We start from the raw sequence: 19,923 nt of genomic DNA, 5'->3' as shown, positions 1-19,923 counted from the left end.
AATGAATTTTTCTCTTTTCTCTCGATCTGTCCCACTGGCCTTTAAGCATGCTGTAGTCCAGCCTATTCTGAAAAAGAAGAATCTTGATTGTTATGATCTTTTGAACTATCGACCAATCTCTAAGCTTCCGTTTCTGTCCAAGATCCTGGAGCGACTAGTTCTCTCTCAGCTTCAGGCGTACTTAGACGCGAACAACATTGCAGAGAAATTTCAGTCTGCCTTTAAGCCACGGCACAGCACTGAAACGGCCTTGCTTAGAGTTCTCAATGACTTATTTGTAAGCACTGACTCTGGACGCTCCGTGGTCCTGGTTTTATTGGACCTTTCCTCTGCTTTTGATATGGTTGATCATAACATTCTTCTACTAAGACTTGAGCATACTGTGGGTATAAGAGGCACTGCCCTCAACTGGTTTAAATCCTATCTTGCTGACAGGTCTTTTTCGGTTAATTTGGGCAACTTCTCATCTTCCTCGGTACCTGTACGCTGTGGTGTGCTTCAAGGATCTGTATTAGGCCCTATTCTCTTTTCGCTATATCTGCTCCCTCTTGGAGCAATTTTTGAGAAGTATAATATTGCCTTTCATTGCTATGCTGAGGATATACAGATTTATTTTGAGATTACTGACGATCTTGCTATGTCTTTTCACTATTTTCATGAATGCATGCGTGAGGTTAAAGGTTGGTTCAAGAGTAATTCTCTTGTCCTGAACGAAAAGAAAACGGAGATCGTGGTGTTTGATAGTAAAATCACCCGCGACCAACTGTGCGCTGCTCTGATGCCTTTTGCTAGCTCTCCTTCTGATTATGCCAGTAATTTGGGCATACCACTGGATAGCTCGCTTAAATTTGACAAGCAAGTGTCTGCTGTTGTGAGGTCTAGTTTTAATCAGCTGCGCCTCATTTCTAAGGCTAAGCACTATATTCCGCACACTGACTTGGAAAAACTCATTCACGCATTCGTGACTTCCAGGTTGGACTACTGCAACTCTCTTTACATTGGCCTTTCCTCCACCCTTCTTGTTAGATTGCAGACTGTCCAGAATGCGGTGGCACGCCTTTTGACAGGTAGCAGGAAGTTTTCTTCCATCACTCCTGTTCTCGCTGGCTTGCACTGTCTTCCAATTAAATACCGCATTCAATTTAAAATGTTACTTTTCACCTACAAAACCATTAATAACTTGGCGCCGAGCTACCTCAATGAGCTTCTCAAGTTACACACTCCTGTCCGAGCACTTAGATCTGCTACCCAAATTCTTCTGGAGCAACCTCGTTCTCGGCTGAAGTCTCGCGGTGACCGTGCGTTTGCTGTAGCTGCCCCGGTCTTATGGAACAACCTTCCTGTCGCTATCCGGGCGTCTGACTCTATGCCATTGTTTAAATCACGGCTGAAGACTTATTTGTTTAATCTTGCCTTTCCACCTAGTTAACACTTGGTGTGCGTTGGTACATTTTTATCCGTTATGCTTGTGAACTACTTTTATATCTTATGATTGTCAAGGTTTTTATAATTGATACGTGCCTGGTCCTTCCTCTTTTCCCTCCCATCTCCCTTTTCCTATTTTATTTTTGTCAAGCACCTTGGTATAGCCTTGGTTTTTTAGTGTGCTTTATAAATAAAGTTTATTATTATTATTATTAAACTGAAAATTCAGCTGAAAACAGATGCAAAAGCTCGACTTTCAAATGAAAAGAGGTGAAAAAACTTAAAATTCTGCAGAAAACACAAGAAAAAGCTGAAAAAGCTGAAAAGAGGTGAAAAGGCTCAAAATACTGCTGAAAAGAGGTGAATCAGCAGAATTTCTGCAGAAAAGAGGTAAAGAAGCAAAACGTTGTGCTGAAAAGAGGTGAATGACCTGAATTTCTGATGAAAAGATTACTTTTTCTGAAAACAGCTGAAAAAGCTAGGATTTGTGCTGAAAAGGGGTGAAAAACTGAAAATTTTGCTGAAAAGGGGTGAAGAAGCTAAAATTTGTGTTGAAAAGATTTTAAAAAAAAAATTGAACTGTTAACTGAAACAATTGTTGCCATAAGCGAGATTTGAACCCGGGCCTCCCGCTCTGAGAACGGCTGCTCATCTCACTGAGCTAAAACAAAGCTCACTCCGGCAAGCAAAATCAGTGACCACATGAATAATGTGTTCCATTCATTTCAATGGTCAAAAGTCATAGCACACATTAGCAGAAATAGCAGAAATTTTTAAAGTTTGAACATAGTATTTATAATATAACATAGTCTTTCTTCTAAATCATAATATTTGAACCAAATGATAGTATTTCTGCCAAATCACAGTATTTCTGGTAAATCACAGTGTTTGTGCCAAATCACAGTATTTGTACCAAATCATAGCATTTGTGACAAATCATAGTATTTAGCTAAATCCGTGCCAAAACTTAGTATTTATACTAAATAATATTTTTTCTTCCAAATCATAGCATTTGTGCTGAAACATAGAAAATTCTGCCAAATCATAGTATTTGAGCCAAATCATACAATTTGTGCTGAAACATTATTTATGATTAGGAGAAACACTGGGACTTGGTAGAAATACTATGATTTACATGAAATACTTTGACTTAGCAGAAACACTATAATCTAGCAAAAAGTACTACAGCATAGCAGAAATTCTATCATTGAGCAAAATTACTAGGATTTAGCACAAACACTATGTTTTGGCTCAAACACTTTTATTTTGCAGTTATACTATGATTTGGAAGAAATACTATGAGCAGTGAAAATATAACGTAGCAGAAATACTATTATTTGGGTAAATGCTATGCTTTGGCACAAACACTATGATTTAGCACAAATACTATAACATAGCAGAAATACTGTGATTTTGTTGAAATACTATGCTTTGGCACAAATACTATCATTTGGCAGAAATAGTATATTTTAGCACATACTATGATTTGGCTCAAATACTATGATTTAGCAGTAATACTATGTTTTGGTACAAATGCTGCGCTTAGGCACAAATACTATGATTTGGCAGACACTATGATTTAGCAGAGATAATATGATTTGGCAGAAATACTAAACTTTGGCACAAATACTATAATTGAGAACAAGTACTTTAAGATAACAGAAATACTATGATTTAGCAGAAATACAATGTTTTTGCAGAAACACTTTAATTTCACTCAAATACTATGAAATAGCAGTAATACTATGATTTGGCAGAAATACTACGTATTAGTACAAATACTATGACAAAGCAGAAGTACTATGACTTAGAAGTAATAATATAATAAAAGGGATTCCTCAAAATACTATGAAATTGCAGTAATTTTATGATTTGGCAGAAATACCGTGCTTCGTACAAATACAATGCTTTGGTACAAATACTATATTTTGGTTCGAATACTATGATTTGCAACAAATACTATGATTTGGCACAAGTAGTATGATTTAGTATAAATACTACAAATTGGCAGAAATACTGTGACTTAGTAGTAATACTATAAAATAACAGATATACTGTGATGTTGCAGACATAGTGTGTTTATGCACATATGCTATAATTTCGCTCAAATACTATGAAATTGCAGTAATACTATGATTTTGAAGGAATACTATGATTTGGTAGAAATACTATGCCTTAGTAGTAATACTATAACATAACAGATATACTATGATTTTGCAGAAATTCTATGTTTTTGCACAAATACCACAATAAGGCAGAAATACTATGTTTTAGCACAACATGTTTGGCACATATATTAAATTCAGCAGATATACTATACCATAACAGAATATCTACGACTTAGTAGTAATACTATAACATAACAGAAATATTAATTGGGCCTAAATACTATAATTTGGCACAAATAACATGATTTGGCAAAAATACCATGATTTGGCACAAATATGATGATATGGCAAAAATACTATGATTGGGTACAAATACTATGATTTGTCAGAAATACTGCATTACCACAACTTCTGAGATTTGATGGAAATACTATGATTTAGAAGAAATACTGTGACTCCATACAAATATGATGCTTTGGCACAAACACTATGATCTGGCACAAGTACTGTGATTTAGTACAAATACTACGAATGGTCAGAAATACTATGTTTCAGTACAAGTACTATGATTTGGCAGGAGTACTATGATTTAGCAGAAATACTTTGTTTTAACATAAATACTATCTTTTGGCATAAATTTCTGCTAAAAGGTACTATTTCTGCTTTTTAGCAGAAATACTGTATTGTGGCATAAATACTATGATTTGGGATAAATACTATATTCAGCACATATACTATAACATGTGCTGAAATGCCTCCACCTAGTAGTAATACTATAACATATCAGAAATATCATGATTTGACACAAAAACCATGATTTGGCACAAATATTATGATTTGGCAAAAATACTATGATTTAGCAAACATACTATGATTGAGCAGAAGTACTAAGATGTAGTAGAGGTACTTTGATTTAGCAGAAATACTATTATGGAGGAGTAATACTTTAACATGGGAGAAATATTGATACACAGACACACATACACAGAGCGTAAAGTGAACAGGAGCTGTTAAGAGTCTGGGCTTGGTATATGTAGGTCAGTTAAATTAGCTGCACCTGCTGTAGTCAGCCCTTACACACGCAGACACAGAGAGAGGTGTGAGTTTTCTTCAGTGTATTTCTGACATTCAGGATTCCCCTCGAACAAATGGCCATAATTTCCTAACCGTAGGGGCTAGAACGGTCATTCTGACATCGTTTTGTTCAGAAGAGATGGGGGAATCTTCAGGTCTTCATAATTCAGAGATAAAATATAAATTGTTAAAGATATATGACTTGTAAAACACTGTAACTAAGTAGAGGTGAAGCAAAAACTGCCTTGACATGCCCTCAAACAATGTTTTGTAACTCTAAAGCTCTATGGAGCATCAAAATCATTCTTTCACCGTAAGAAACAGCAGGCTTTGGTAAACAGTCATGGAAATTTTCAGGGCTCTGGTGAAATCCATCAAAAAGATATGACGAGAGAAAAAAGTGCCTCATTTCCAGAGTTTTAAATCTGATGAAATCTGAGCGAAGAACAAATTTCCTACTCTCAAACAAGTGTAACTCATCTCAGAACGGTAATAGGTGAAAAATAAATTCTTGAATTGTGAGCGTCAGGAGTGTCTGAAGATATATTGGCACAAGCCTCATGTCTTAACTTCTAATTGTGTGGATGCCTTTGAGGGCATCCACACAATTAGGTCAAAATTCGTACTCATAAGTTGAAATCCACACACAACCAGGAAACCTGAGCACAGAGTTTTACACAGTTTTTTGCTTTGTATCTGTAACCAGACCTTAACAAAAAAAAAAAATTGTAACTTGTGTAAATACTTTTTACAAACACAAATCTTTCTACACACAAATTCTCATCTATAGATGCACAAACGTAACTTTTTCAGATATTTTGGTTTACAAGGTCACAAAACACAGTTCACAAATATGCATCTGAAGTACAAAATATTTATGACCACAATTTGAGCCCATAAATATCCACAAAATGTGTCTTTTTTGGCTACAAATTAATAAAAAACAAACATGAATACAAATTCAAAATTCTGCAAATGAGGTGAATCCTGACTACATGTACACAGAGGGGCTGAGACCTCTGTGTCACAGTCTAGCTGCAAAGCTGACTGTGTGGACTGAGGAGGTGGACCCAACAGCAACACACGAAGAGACAAAACAAAACTTGAGTGTGGCAAACGAGCCATTTATTTAAAAAATAAGACAAAACTAAACAATAACCTAACTGGGTGAACTAAGACTGAAAAACAAAGAAACCTTGAACATGGGACCAGGTATGGCTACATGGAAAAAAACTGGAAACATGACGTGAACTTGGCAGACGACCTGACGACGAATGACTGGAAACACACAGACTAAATGCACACATGAGGTGATCAGGGGAAGTGGAAACACATGGGGAAAAAGCTGATATGAATGAACAGGGGGAGAGTAAAACTAAACACATTTGAGCGTAGAAACACAAGATCTCATCAAAATAAAACAGGAAACATAATGAGACGCAGACATGACAACAAGAACTTGACAACACAAGACATGCAGACATGAAACACATGAAGGGCGAGGAAGACTTAACACAGGGGTTGAAGACACAAGGGGAATCTAATAACAAAGAACTATAACAGCAACCTAGGCATAATAGAAATGGACTTAGAAAACCTTAATGGACTTAAACATAAACCATAAACATCAAAATACACTAAAACTCAAAGTGCTGGGTCAAAAAAACGCAGGATAGTGACACTCTGAGGTTTTTAGACAGCACCAGATCACAAATCATCAGATCATTGCTGAAAGGAGGCGTGGTTTCATGTCTGTTTATTAAAGGGGGTAACTGCATCAGAGGCAGAGCCAGGCTGCTGACCTTGAGTACCAGCTGCAGTTGAAGTTTGGACATTTTTATTTCTGCCTGCCAGGAACTGAGATAACACGAATGAGAGGTTTATCAGAGGGACTATGTGGAGTGTGACCAGGCCACTGCTACAGGAGTGTACACTCACCTGCTACAGGTAGCTGAATTTCACGTGGTAGACCGCCTCCTGAGCCAGATATTTCTTTCAGCTGCATCCTCACATGGCACTAACCATTATAGATTCATAATCATTTTCCTGGACAGACGCAGGGGTTGTCCTTTCTTCTTTTGAGATACAGTTACTCCTACATACACAAATACTTAAATACATGCATAAATGACAGCAAAGATTGCTAATGTGTGCCATATGATTTGCGTCTAAATCTGTGCTTTTAATCCAGCTTAGACCTGAATGTCACTGACGGACCGACCTGTCACTGTTACTCACATGTCACAGTTTCTCTCCACAGACTGCTCTCAGCCATGACACAGGCGGTTCCTCCGATCCTCTCCGTCACCCCGAGTCGGGCTTTGGTTGATGAGAAATTTCAAGTGTTGGTGGAGAATCTTCCTCCAGGATGTCCGGTAACCCTCCACTCCCTCCACCACTCTGAGGACAAGGACGACTGGGAGGCATATGGTCACTACGTCAGCGACCACAGAGGCGTCGTATCAGGTGGGTCACCGCTGACTGCAGAAGACTTAGGATGCTGTCTCAGAGCTGGTCTTTGGAGGGTGAACAAGCTAAAAATGTTTGTGTTGGACAGTTTTTATTGGAATGTGAACTCGACCTGATGTTTTAGTTTGGGGTTTTGGCAGTTTCTGTTTCTTGGTTGATGCAGATGACTTCACTAAAACCGCTTTATTAGATTTTCTTTAATACAAAAAAGGCACTGTTGAATTTGGAGTGTGCTTTCTGAATTTATGTGTAACTCATTGTCTGTTTACATTAATGGTCAATGCGGAGATAGGTGACTTCGATTCTTTGAATTGTCTGCTGTTTAAAGAACATGTCACAGTTCTGTCTCATTTTGACTCAGCATTTTGAGTTCTTGTGTTTTGGTTTGATTTAGCATTACGGGTTGTATTCCTACTTCTTAGGTTTTGTTATTGTGCCCTCGTGTTTAGTGCAAGTTAGGTTCAGTGTCTAGTCTGCATCTTTGTAAATTGTTTCTTGTTCTCTGTTTTATTTTGAAGGTCCATGTCCTATGGCAATGCTACTCGTTTCGCTTCTTCTGTCTCGTTAGGTCTTATTTCTCCCGGCTGTGCTCCCACCTGTTTCTCATTCCCTCATGTTCTTGTCTGTGTATTTATAGTGTGTATTGTTACCTTAATACAGTTTTACCCGGTTCGTAGATTCCTCAGGCCTCCAGAAAGAACACCGGGGACTCAGTAGTCAATTCACAACACTTTTATTAATCCACACTCATTGATTACACTTATTGATTACACCTTCTAGAAGGGAGATGTACAGGACCCCGGAACTCCTCTGCAGATCTCAACCCCTTTGTCCGTTTCCCTCAGTTTTGTAGAAGTGACCCCATCATAAATTGCATACCCCATGGTATGCTGCAAACTCTGTGTCTGTGTGTATGCACAAGCCTGTGAGTGCCTGTGTGTGTGCGTACCCGTATGTCTATGTGAGTGCACGTGAGTGAGTGTATGCGCATACTTGTGTGTATGTGTGAGTGCACGTGAGTGAGTGTGCGTGTGGATGTGTGTGCATGACAGTTAAAACACTATGTGCGTATATTTCTATGTACGTGTCTTCCTGAGGGCCATAAAAGTCCATCTCCCTTCCAAACCAAAGATATTTAGTTACAAACTTTAAGACTCCCACCCAGGCATGCCCTGAGGAATTTCCACTCAACATTAACTCCTTTTTGTCTTAATCTCACAGTTCAAGTGGGGGAGGGTCTCCTAGAAATCTACTTCTAAGTTCATGACACAATCAGGCCTTTATTACATTGAGGGCAGTGTCAGTGTCTCTACAATAATTCTAGATTCTATGTTAACACATTTCTAAACTCTAAATCAGCTAAACATTCCTACAGTATCCTCCAGTGTTCAGCGTTGTGTCATCCCTCATTGCTGTGTTACGCTCCTGGTGTTTCCTCCTGAACTTCGATCTCCCAGTATAGTTTTGTTTTGTATGCTTTTCCCCTGCCAGCAAATAGAGCTGTGGGTTTTTTTTTTTTTTTTGGTTTCTTTGTTTGTTCAAGTTACCGCGTCTGTGAGTAATGCGTTTGGGTCCTTTCCTGCCTGCCTTCACACAGCACATTCACCGTGACAGAACATCAAATACAGTCTTGTGCACCCTGGAAGATTCCCTCCCTGTCTGCCTTGATTTAGATAAAAACCACTGAAGACTGAACCACATCTGGACCTTAATAATTAATAAACTAACTTGTTACATTGCTTGATTTCAATTATTCAAAATATCATGCTCATGTATCATAATTAGGGAGTACTACTAAAATACTAAGTTTGTTATTATTATTATTAGTAGTAGTACTCAGTAGTAGTATTAGTAGTAGTAGTAGCTGTATTAATAATTGCTGAAATTATGATGCTTTCATTGCTGTGGGAATATTTAAATCTATTTATTGTACCTTCACACAACATTGATGTATGTGTGTGTCTGTGTCTCTTCAAGGTGAGTATCACCTGCTAGTCTCTTAACAAGTGTCACTGGGTGACCTTGATCAAGTCCTATTCGTGAATCCCAGGAGGTGGTTCAAGGTTCAAGGTTCAAGGTTCTTTATTTGTCACATGCATAGTTATACAAGTATAACACACAGTGAAATGTAGCCTGACACGCTCCTCGACATGTGCAAAAAAATTGGGGGGGGGGGTGTAGAGGAAAAACATTATATATATATATATATATATATATATATATATATATGTAGTATATACATTGGGTGAATGTGCAGTAGTAGCAGCAAGCAGGTGAATTCTGTACATTAATATGAATAGATATCTGACTATTTTACAGGATAGACAATATAAACATATTTAAAATTAAAGGAATTGAAATGTACATTGTGCCTTGGTTTAGTGTCTGGAAGAGTCCTGACTCAGTCAATTATAGATGATGTGAGAGGGCGGGTGTGTGTGTTTAGGGCACGGATGGCTTGGGGATAGAAGCTCCTCTTGAGTCTCTCTGTCCTTGCCAGAAGATGCGGAACCTTCTACCAGATTGCAGAAGTTGGAACAGTTTGTTGCCAGGATGGGACGGGTCCTTCAGTATCTGCGCTGCTCTAGTCCAGCATCTCCTGGTGTAGGTGTCCTGAAGCGGGGGGAGAGCAATCCTGCAGCAGCGTTCTGCTGTACGGATCACTCTCTGGAGAGCTTTTTGGTCCTTCACACAGCTGTTCCCAAACCACGATGTCATGTTCTGTGTGAGGATGCTCTCCACAGCGCCTGTATAGAAAATCCTGAGGATCTTTGGAGAGACCCTGAACTTCCTCAGTTGTCGTAGGTGATACAGGCGCTGCCTAGCCTTTTTGGTCTGGACCTGAATGTGGGCAGCCCATGTCAGGTCTGAGGAGATGTGGACACCCAGATACTTGAAGGACTGCACCCTCTCCACTGGAGCTCCATTGATGATAATGGGCTTGTAGTCTCTGTGCTGACCCCTTCTGAAGTCCACCACTAGCTCCTTGGTCTTGCTGACGTTCAGCTGGAGGTGGTTGTCCTGGCACCACGATGCCAGATTCTTCACTTCATCCATGTAGGCCGCCTCATCGTTGTTGGAGATGGCACCCAACACCACTGTGTCGTCAGCAAACTTCACAATGGTGTTGGAGCCATGGGTGGCCACACAGTCTGAAGTGTAGAGGGAGTAGAGCAGTGGCGAGAGGACACATCCCTGAGGTGCTCCTGTGTTGATGGTGATGCTGTTGGAGAAGCACCTGCCCACCCTCACCACCTGAGTTCTGCCAGTGAGGAAGTCCAACACCCATGCACACAGACGGCTGTTAAGTCCCAGATCCCTCAGCTTTGTGAACAGTCTGCAGGGCACTATTGTGTTAAACGCTGAACTGTAATCAACAAACAGCATTCGCACATAGTTACCCTGTTTCTTGTCCACGTGGCTGAGAGTGGTGTGTAGGACGTGGGCGATGGCATCCTCTGTGGATCTGTTGGATCTGTAGGCGAACTGCAGCGGATCTGTGGTGTCTGGGATGGAGGAGGAGATGATGTTCTTCAGCAGCCTCTCAAACACCTTCATTACTACTGAGGTCAGTGCAACTGGCCGGTAATCGTTCAGGGATGAGGGTTTGCTGTTCTTGGGCACAGGGATGATGGTGGATCTTTTGAAGCATGTGGGGACCACAGACTTCGCCAGGGACTCGTTGAAGATGTAAGTGAACACACCTGCTAACTGGTCAGCACAGCAGCGCAGCAGACGGCCGGTGATGCCGTCTGGCCCCGCCGCTTTCCTTGTGTTCACTCTCCTCAGTGCCGCTCGGACGTCATGCTCCGCGATGCTGGTCACCGGTCTCTCGCTGATGACGTCACTGTCCTCGGTAGTCAGGCGGTAGATAGCATTAGCCGCCTGGCTAGGGAAGGGCAGGACTATGGGCAGATGATCAAACTACTGACTTCGTTTACATTATATACAACACTGAAAATTAATTTACCGATGGCCACCTAATAAACAGGGTCTTTCTCAGGATATGGGGGCTATTTTTGATTTTTGGTAAAGGCCATCTTCCGGATCCTCTTTCTGTGATATGGTTTGGAAGCGATTCTGAGATTTTAGTTTGTCCCATTTGATCACTGGCAGAATATACAGGGAGTGCAGAATTATTAGGCAAATGAGTATTTTGTCCACATCATCCTCTTCATGCATGTTGTCTTACTCCAAGCTGTATAGGCTCGAAAGCCTACTACCAATTAAGCATATTAGGTGATGTGCATCTCTGTAATGAGAAGGGGTGTGGTCTAATGACATCAACACCCTATATCAGGTGTGCATAATTATTAGGCAACGTCCTTTCCTTTGGCAAAATGGGTCAAAAGAAGGACTTGACAGGCTCAGAAAAGTCAAAAATAGTGTGATATCTTGCAGAGGGATGCAGCAGTCTCAAAATTGCAAAGCTTCTGAAGCGTGATCATCGAACAATCAAGCGTTTCATTCAAAATAGTCAACAGGGTCGCAAGAAGCGTGTGGAAAAACCAAGGCGCAAAATAACTGCCCATGAACTGAGAAAAGTCAAGCGTGCAGCTGCCAAGATGCCACTTGCCACCAGTTTGGCCATATTTCAGAGATGCAACATCACTGGAGGGCCCAAAAACACAAGGTGTGCAATACTCAGAGACATGGCCAAGGTAAGAAAGGCTGAAAGACGACCACCACTGAACAAGACACACAAGCTGAAACGTCAAGACTGGGCCAAGAAATATCTCAAGACTGATTCTTCTAAGGTTTTATGGACTGATGAAATGAGAGTGAGTCTTGATGGGCCAGATGGATGGGCCCGTGGCTGGATTGGTAAAGGGCAGAGAGGGCAGACGCCAGCAAGGTGGAGGTGGAGTACTGGTTTGGGCTGGTATCATCAAAGATGAGCTTGTGGGGCCTTTTCGGGTTGAGGATGGAGTCAAGCTCAACTCCCAGTCCTACTGCCAGTTTCTGGAAGACACCTTCTTCAAGCAGTGGTACAGGAAGAAGTCTGCATCCTGCAAGAAAAACATGATTTTCATGCAGGACAATGCTCCATCACACGCGTCCAAGTACTCCACAGCGTGGCTGGCAAGAAAGGGTATAAAAGAAGAAAAACTAATGACATGGCCTCCTTGTTCACATGATCTGAACCCCATTGAGAACCTGTGGTCCATCATCAAATGTGAGATTTACAAGGAGGGAAAACAGTACACCTCTCTGAACAGTGTCTGGGAGGCTGTGGTTGCTGCTGCACGCAATGTTGATGGTGAACAGATCAAAACACTGACCGAATCCATGGATGGCAGGCTTTCGAGTGTCCTTGCAAAGAAAGGTGGCTATATTGGTCACTGATTTGTTTTTGTTTTGTTTTTGAATGTCAGAAATGTATATTTGTGAGTGTGGAGATGTTATATTGGTTTCACTGGTAAAAATAAATAATTGAAATGGGTATATATTTGTTTTTTGTTAAGTTGCCTAATAATTGTGCACAGTAATAGTCACCTGCACACACAGATATCCCCCTAAAATAGCTAAAACTAAAAACAAACTAAAAACTACTTCCAAAAACATTCAGCTTTGATATTAATGAGTTTTTTGGGTTCATTGAGAACATGGTTGTTGTTCAATAATAAAATTATTCCTCAAAAATACAACTTGCCTAATAATTCTGCACTCCCTGTATTACACCCACTCACACAGCACACTCATCCTTATATCCCATATGTTGATATCCTCCTGTTACAGTGATTGTTTTCCAGGTTGTGTTGTTCTTGTCAGTCTTCTGTGTCCTTGGCACAGATATGCTGTCCTGTTTTGTTAATTTAAAAAAGGGTGGGAAAGAAATTAAGATGGTAACTGATTATTGTCAGTGTGAGCTCTGCTCACAGACTTTTTACTGTGGTATTAATCAGTAAAGTAAGTAAAACTCTAAATGAAAAACAGTAAAAGAAAACACTAGAAAGAGTTAATTATGATACAATCAGATGGACTGGTAATGTAAAAAGATATGAAATAAAAATGAAACAAAGTCAAATGGAATAAAATGGTTTTTATTTTCTTATAGTTACCGAGGATTTGAGTTTTGGAGGCACGTATACGGGAAAAGAGCCCATGGGCTTGCTGTGGAGCATGCGGCCGGTCCCAGGCAGCCGAGAAGGCCTCAGGTAAGGATTCGGTGGTCATCTTGCCGAGCTCGTGGCGTGTAAAGGAGCTTAAGTTATCACATCAATATTTATGTCGATTATACCAGTTTCGGCATGACAAGGACTGACTTGTACGCCTTTCGGGAGGTAACAACAGACATAATTAGGCTGTATAAAGCCAACGATGAAAGTCTTTGTTTAAGAAAAATCCTGTCTCCATAAAAAAAACCAGCAGCCTGTAATGTCATAATAAGGAATTACAATACTCATCTTGGCAACACTGTACAGGGAAAAGAAAGGAGTAATAGATATTTGTTTAATTTTGTGCATTGAAGGACATATGACTAACTAACACCATGACTAATGTGTGTATGTGTGTGTGTGTGTGTGTGTGTGGGGGTGGACTACCCTTTGTTTATTCTGTTCAATAACTCGTATCATTACTGGTCAGGTTAAGGAAGATAAACGTGTGCACACCAATGCTGGTCAACATCTCAGTCCACAGTGGACACGAGGACTTCAGGGACCGGACCCCTCTGGCATCAGCACTCGCAGAGAGATGGTACATGGCTCCTGGTGTCAAGAGAATTGATATTAATAAGCAAGGAGTGCAGGGGACCCTGTTTATACCGCCAGGTACACCGGAAATAAAACATTTACTTCTTCTTTTTTTCTTCTGTTTTTTTTAAATAATCTGGATTTTGTGAGATGGATGGGTGACACTTCTGACCCCGAAATTACTACATGAGGAATATCCTCTTTTCCTGACATCAAACAGAACTAAGAGTAGAAAAAACTGACTAAAATACTGTGTTTGATTCTGTTTTTTCCCCTCAGGTCCTGGACCCTTCCCTATGCTGCTAGACATGTGGGGAGGCGGTGTAGGGCTGCTGGAGTATCGCTCTGCCTTGTTGGCATCTCGTGGTTACGTTTCTTTCTCGCTGGATTACCTAAGGTCTGAACACCTGTCAGCAGATGTAGAGTTTAAGTACTTCGAGGTTTGTGCGATTTACATACTAATGTGTTTTATGGGGTTTTTTGTTTTGTCTTTTTGGACAAATAAAATACTTTTCCTTACTTTTTTTTAACTTACACTTCCAGTTTTACATGATTAGTAATTAAACTCTGGGTGAAATCATTAAAAATAATTTTAAAAAAAAATCTTTCAATCTTCACTGTGGGTGGATAGCACAATCTAATTTTTCTTCAATACCGTAATATCTAACATATTTCATTTCATTTATTTCACTTTTGGTTCAACAGTTTCCACAGATAGTTCTTTCAGACAAACCAACCACACTTTCTCTCGGTATAGCACTGCAACTATGCCTGAAAAGGAGCAGGAAGAAGAAAATATTCTTTTTAAACCCTGCCCCCTATCTGCAATCCAATTTATATTACAAGTGGGCACCAAAAATCAAGGAACAAACTAACATTTATCTCCGGTTCTAACGCAAACCAAACAACAAATTTACAATCAGCAATATACCGCTTCACATAGTAACAAGGAGAAAAGATAAGTAAATAGAATAAAATGAGGCAAAAAATAACGGATCCTTTTTCAATTAACTCCAATTTCGTTCATATTCTTCATCTTGAGTTATCGTTTTAGACATGTAACACTTTTTAAAACAATGTAAATTTATACATATTAAAACAAGGTTTTAATATCTCATTAATTTCCAGTATCACTCTCCTATTAGACAGCATTTAACATTATTAGGAACCATCCTCAAGTGATACCAGACAGAGTTGGAATTCTTGGTATTTCCCTGGGCTCCATGGTGGCCTTCAACTTAACAGCCTACAGCACCATTATTAAGGTAAACGTGGTGGGTAAGATTTCCTTCCTTCTTGATGCAGTGATATTGTGGATTGACAGTGATCAAACTGATTGTCAGTCTCTCGTAACAGTTTGGTGTCCTGTGGATTTGGTGGCTGTCAGGCTTGAGGGCCCCGGTGGTCTGATCGCCACTTGAAAAGTCTGGCTGTAGGTACTTAGGATGTGGCTTCTCTGGTAGGAAAGGAGCCTGAACTTCTTAACCACCAGAAAAGTCGGAAATGAGACCGTCTTAAGCATCCTGAAGAGGGTCTCGACTCTTTCACTATGGAGTTGCCCTTGGTGAGAGGCAGCATGCAGGTGTGGGTATACTATTTTCTACTCGGTTCAGTGGGTCCTGACTGCTGTTTGCACCTAATAACAATTTTTCTTAGAGTGGTGGATAAGGTGCTGGAATGTGCTCCATCTTGATACTCCATTGTCCTCTGGGTGAATTCGGCACTTATGTGGGCAGATGAGGTGTAAAGTGACGATGCTTGATGGACCTGGCCTGCCCAAACATATATTGAATGTGTGTTGCAAGCATGTAGCTAAGGCCCTAGTCTTCAAGATCTTGAATTTTTACCTCTGACAGAACTTAAACAACATCCAGAGGGAGGCTGGGGATACAGAGTCTGAGAGAGTCTGAGTGGACCATGTTCCATTTATCGTCACTGCCAAGATATTTGTACAGAGTTTTGCCCATAAAATCATTGGCACCAGTCATAGTGGTTTCCTCAGAACCAGATTTACACCAGAGATGAAGGAATCCATTGAGCTGGAGAACGAGTATGTGGTGGAATTAAGGCATGGCGGGACCACAGATCCGTGTTTTGAGCCATGTTTATTTTTACATTTGTCCCACCACCACAACAACCCTCTCAATCCTGCTTCCCCGTGATTTAACACTGCAGGTGTGATCTGCAGGTGTCGTGCAGGTGCGTCCACAAGGCACCACAGACCACGCCCCACCACACACCCCATCGCTTGACTGAGGCCAGGGAGCCATCCAGCTGAATCTACCTACTTCCCCCGCCCCACCGGCCTCCAACCCGACGACAGGGCAGTGTCTTTTGCTGAGGCCGCCCAAGTCTCCAGCGGTGATGGCAACGCTGGTCCGGAGGCCGGCCACACCTATAGCGGCAACGCTGGCCCGACGGTCGGCCACCTGGCGAACTGGCATGACCGTGCAGGCACAGCCGTGAGCACCTGCTCACTGCCGGCTGGACCGGCATCAGCCCATGTCTCGCTCTCGGCCCCAGGTCGTGCAGGTCCCCCTAACACGGGGACCTCCGTCTCCCCGCGCAGCTCGTCCATCGTCTCTGGCTGGAGCAGCTGCTCCACTGCTCCACCGCTCCGCGCAGGGTGGTGCCCAGGGGCATCTTTTCAGGTGGCGCTCGGTCTGTTCCCACAGCTCTTCCTGCTGGCGACGCACCTCCACTGCCTGCTCCCGCTGGATAGCCGCCGTGTCAGCGATCATCTGGGACAGCTCCTCCCTTCCCTGGCTCTGTTGTGGGCCTGTCATGCCGCATCCTGGGTTTCGGCACCAGTGTGGTGGAATTAAGGCACGACAGGACCACAGATCCGTGTTTTGAGCCATCTTTATTTTTACATCCATCCGCATGGACCACAGACCACGCACCACCACAGAGTGCTATCGAGCTTGGATATCTTCCAGAACTCTTGCTGCAGCTGACAAGTGCTGGCAGGCCAAGCAGAGTGCAGCCCTAGAAGCCATGGAGGAAAACTTTCAACTTGTCTTGAAGCAGTTCCAGAAAACCATCAGGTGTCTCAAGTAGGGGAAGCAATGCTGTACTCACTCTGTGTACAGTATGCATGAGACCCAGTCCGGGAGTCGAAGGAGTATTTCAACAGTCATCTCAATCACACCTACTCGCCTTCTTTAGAGAAAACAGAGGCGGATAATGAGGGGGACGACTCGCTCACAACTCGGGGAGAGGTCGACCTGGGGTGGACCAGCTCTTTATCCTCTTAAAGACATTCGAGGGTCTGTGGGAGTTTGCTCAACCAGTCTGCATGTTTCGTAGACTTAGAGAGGATATGCCCTGGGATGTGGAGGTTGGGATCTCTGTCTGATTGTTGCAGGCTGTTCAGTCCTTGCCCAACTGTAATGAGAGCTTGGTGTTTTTTTCCAACAATAAGTTGGACTCACTCAGAGTTTGACCTGAAGTCAGTCAGGTCTGCCTTTTATCACAAATTCTGGTCTCAATTTATGGGACAGAAATTCTAGGTGGAACCAAGTGGCAGGCATACTCCCTTTTAGTGGTGTCAGGATCACATCTGGTTTTTGCAGGTGACGTGGTTCTTCTGGCTTCATCACCTGATGACCTCCAGCTTGCACTGGGACAGTTCACAGCTGTGTTCCCAGTTGGAAAAGAGTGGAAAAGTTTTTGTTTGAAGTGCAGTTTAGTATTTCCCATTAATGTGTCTATATGGGTTTTGCTAACTTTGTGCAATTGAGAAAAAAAGATGTACATTTACATTTTTCAGTATGACAAAAATAAGCACATAAAGGAGACCTTCAATGCAGATGGTCAAAATGGCAATTCCAGGAGGTTTAAACATTCCATGTTTTGTTGAAAACTAAGTTGGAAGCTGGTCTTTGGGTCTTTTAATTCAATGTGCAACATCAAATGTTTTGATTTATCATTGTGTTCCAGCCTTGCTGCATTGTTTGCATCAGCAGCAATCACTATCACCCACCTGGGACCACCCTGAAGGCCGGGTTTAAAATACTAAGCAAGTACGCACTGTTTGTCATTAAAATTTAATGATAATACAAATTATTGTTACTAATATGTATCATAGGCATTTTCACAAGGCACATTTCGATGAGAACAACTATATGAGCTGGAGACGTTTTGCTCTGGATCTTATCGCTAACCCCTCAAACAACGTGGAAGTGAGTGCTGTATTATACTGCATTATACTACTAGTAGACCTAATGACCTCTCCAAGCCTGAGTTGGACCTCTTAGTTCCTGTGGGATTTTTAAATCTGCTTTGTTGACAGGTGGGGAGAATTAACTGCCCGATGCTGCTGGTTAATGGCTGTGATGATCAGAACTGGCCTACAGTGGAGACAGCGGAGGAGGTTAGTGATGCTCTAAGACAGGGGTCTCAAACCCGTGGCCTGGGGTCCACTTATGGCCCACGTCATCCCTGCTTGCAGGCCGTATATTGACATGACGAAATATAATGCAATTTGGCCTTTGAAGTTACTTTTTTTTGTTGGGGAGAATTTGTTTTTTGTTGAAAGCAATATTAAAAAAGGTTCTTTAAAAAGCAAAACATTATTTAATATAAAGGCAATATGAGCAGAGAGCCCAAACATGTTCAGGGACTGGCTGTGTTAGTTCAGTGAGAGAGTTATTTGTAAAGAAAACTATTTTCACTAGTAGTCCAAAACTAATGCGTACACTTATTTCTGCATTTTTATTTTGTTAAATACAAACAAAATTATAGCAGAAGTGCTGCCACGTGTCTGGCCATTAAGAGAGAGTACCAGTTTGTTTATTTGGTAGTTTAATGAAAGGCTTCAGTTAGTTAAGAGTGAGGGGGGAAGAATATTGCGTTCACATTTGAATTTATGGCTTGTTATACAGTATTTGAATTTTTTTTTTTAAAAATATTTGTGCGTGGTTTCTTGTTTTTTTTTTTTTTTTAAGTTTGTTTGTTTTCTACTTGAACACCAAAGTGGCCCTCCAATGAGATGACAGTGCCAGCAATGGACCACAGCTCATTTAAGTTTGAGACCCCTGTTCTAAGAGCATTGGTTTAAAAGATGTATTCACACTCCAAAAACAATAAAAAATTCAGAATATGAACTTTGTTAAATGATGATGTCATCATAAAATTAAAGTTGACCTCTGACCCACAGGTGGCCAGGTTGTTGCGTGATGGTGGAAAGGAACACCTGCTGAGCAGATTAGCGTATCCGGGTGCTGGACACCTGATTGAGCCGCCATTCTCTCCGCATTTTAGAGCTACGAAGTTTATCATACTAAACAGTAAAAAGAAGGGTCAGTTTCTTTCTCTCTCTCACATACTCACACACACTTCAACCTGACTTCCAGGAAGAATTTCTGGTTGTAACCACTATATTAGGTACACCTGAAAATCAAGGGTTTGAATTTTGAGGTCCCTTAAAAATATGTTTACACACCAGGTTGCTAAAATCCTCTGCTTTGTGATTTATTAGTTAGCTCTGTAACTGTAAATATAAGATCAAATGACAATTTAAAGACAAAGTAAAAAGACTAGAGAGAGAACATCAACAATATACATTTAAAAAGCTAAAAGAAGCTAGACAACAATTAGATGAGCTACTACCATACAAGGCAGAAGAGGGTCTCAGATATATTAATAAAAACTGTTATTGGCCTTTCAGCTCAGAAAAGCACAGTTCCTAAGATCAGAAATCCAGAAATGAAACTCAAACTAAAGAAATATTCAATACTTGTGTAAAATATTACAGACAGTTGTAAAGGAGGAAGCACAAAAACCTCAGAAACAAAAAAATTTGAGTTCCTTAAACCCCTTAAATTGGCTAAAATATCAATGATGGAATAAACTAAATTAGTAGTACCTATCACAGAAGCTGACATAAAATAAAAGAGTCAATGCTAAATTTAAAAACAATAAATAACCCCCCATATTATGCAAAGTATATAACTCTACACTAAACTCAAGAGACGCCAAAATCATGGCTGGATGCAATTATTACAGTCATGCATAAGGAAGGAAAAGATCCTATGCATATCATAACGTTCACGGTAATAGCGGTATAATGTTGGGCAACGATAAGAAAATGAAATATCGCGATAGAATATGGGTAAACGCACATGCGCAGTGCCTTTGTTTTCATACGC

General features: G+C 41.0%; 1 protein-coding gene across 2 annotated transcripts; it reads left to right on the top strand.

The window, feature by feature from the left end:
• The first annotated feature begins 5,836 nt into the window (after positions 1–5,836).
• LOC120736028 (acyl-coenzyme A thioesterase 3-like) lies at positions 5,837–19,148 on the top strand. 2 transcript variants are annotated; one of them, XM_040035958.1, is made up of 10 exons: positions 5,837–6,554; positions 6,868–7,073; positions 13,135–13,234; positions 13,665–13,849; positions 14,051–14,211; positions 14,917–15,045; positions 17,714–17,796; positions 17,862–17,955; positions 18,066–18,146; positions 18,933–19,148. In XM_040035958.1, the coding sequence occupies exons 1-10, from the start codon at positions 6,502–6,504 to the stop codon at positions 19,119–19,121; spliced, it is 1,281 nt and encodes a 426-aa protein (XP_039891892.1). In that variant the 5' UTR covers positions 5,837–6,501; the 3' UTR covers positions 19,122–19,148. The 2 variants fall into 2 exon arrangements, with proteins under 2 accessions (XP_039891892.1, XP_039891893.1); XM_040035959.1 differs by lacking the exons at positions 17,862–17,955; positions 18,066–18,146; positions 18,933–19,148 and having other exon boundaries at positions 5,838–6,554; positions 14,917–15,036; positions 15,128–17,814.
• The last annotated feature ends 775 nt before the right edge of the window (positions 19,149–19,923 follow it).

This window comes from Simochromis diagramma, unplaced genomic scaffold (assembly GCF_900408965.1).
Source record: "Simochromis diagramma unplaced genomic scaffold, fSimDia1.1 OVJJ01000816.1, whole genome shotgun sequence".
In the NCBI taxonomy this organism is placed as follows: domain Eukaryota; kingdom Metazoa; phylum Chordata; class Actinopteri; order Cichliformes; family Cichlidae; genus Simochromis; species Simochromis diagramma.
This window is presented reverse-complemented; position numbering and strand designations above follow the sequence as displayed.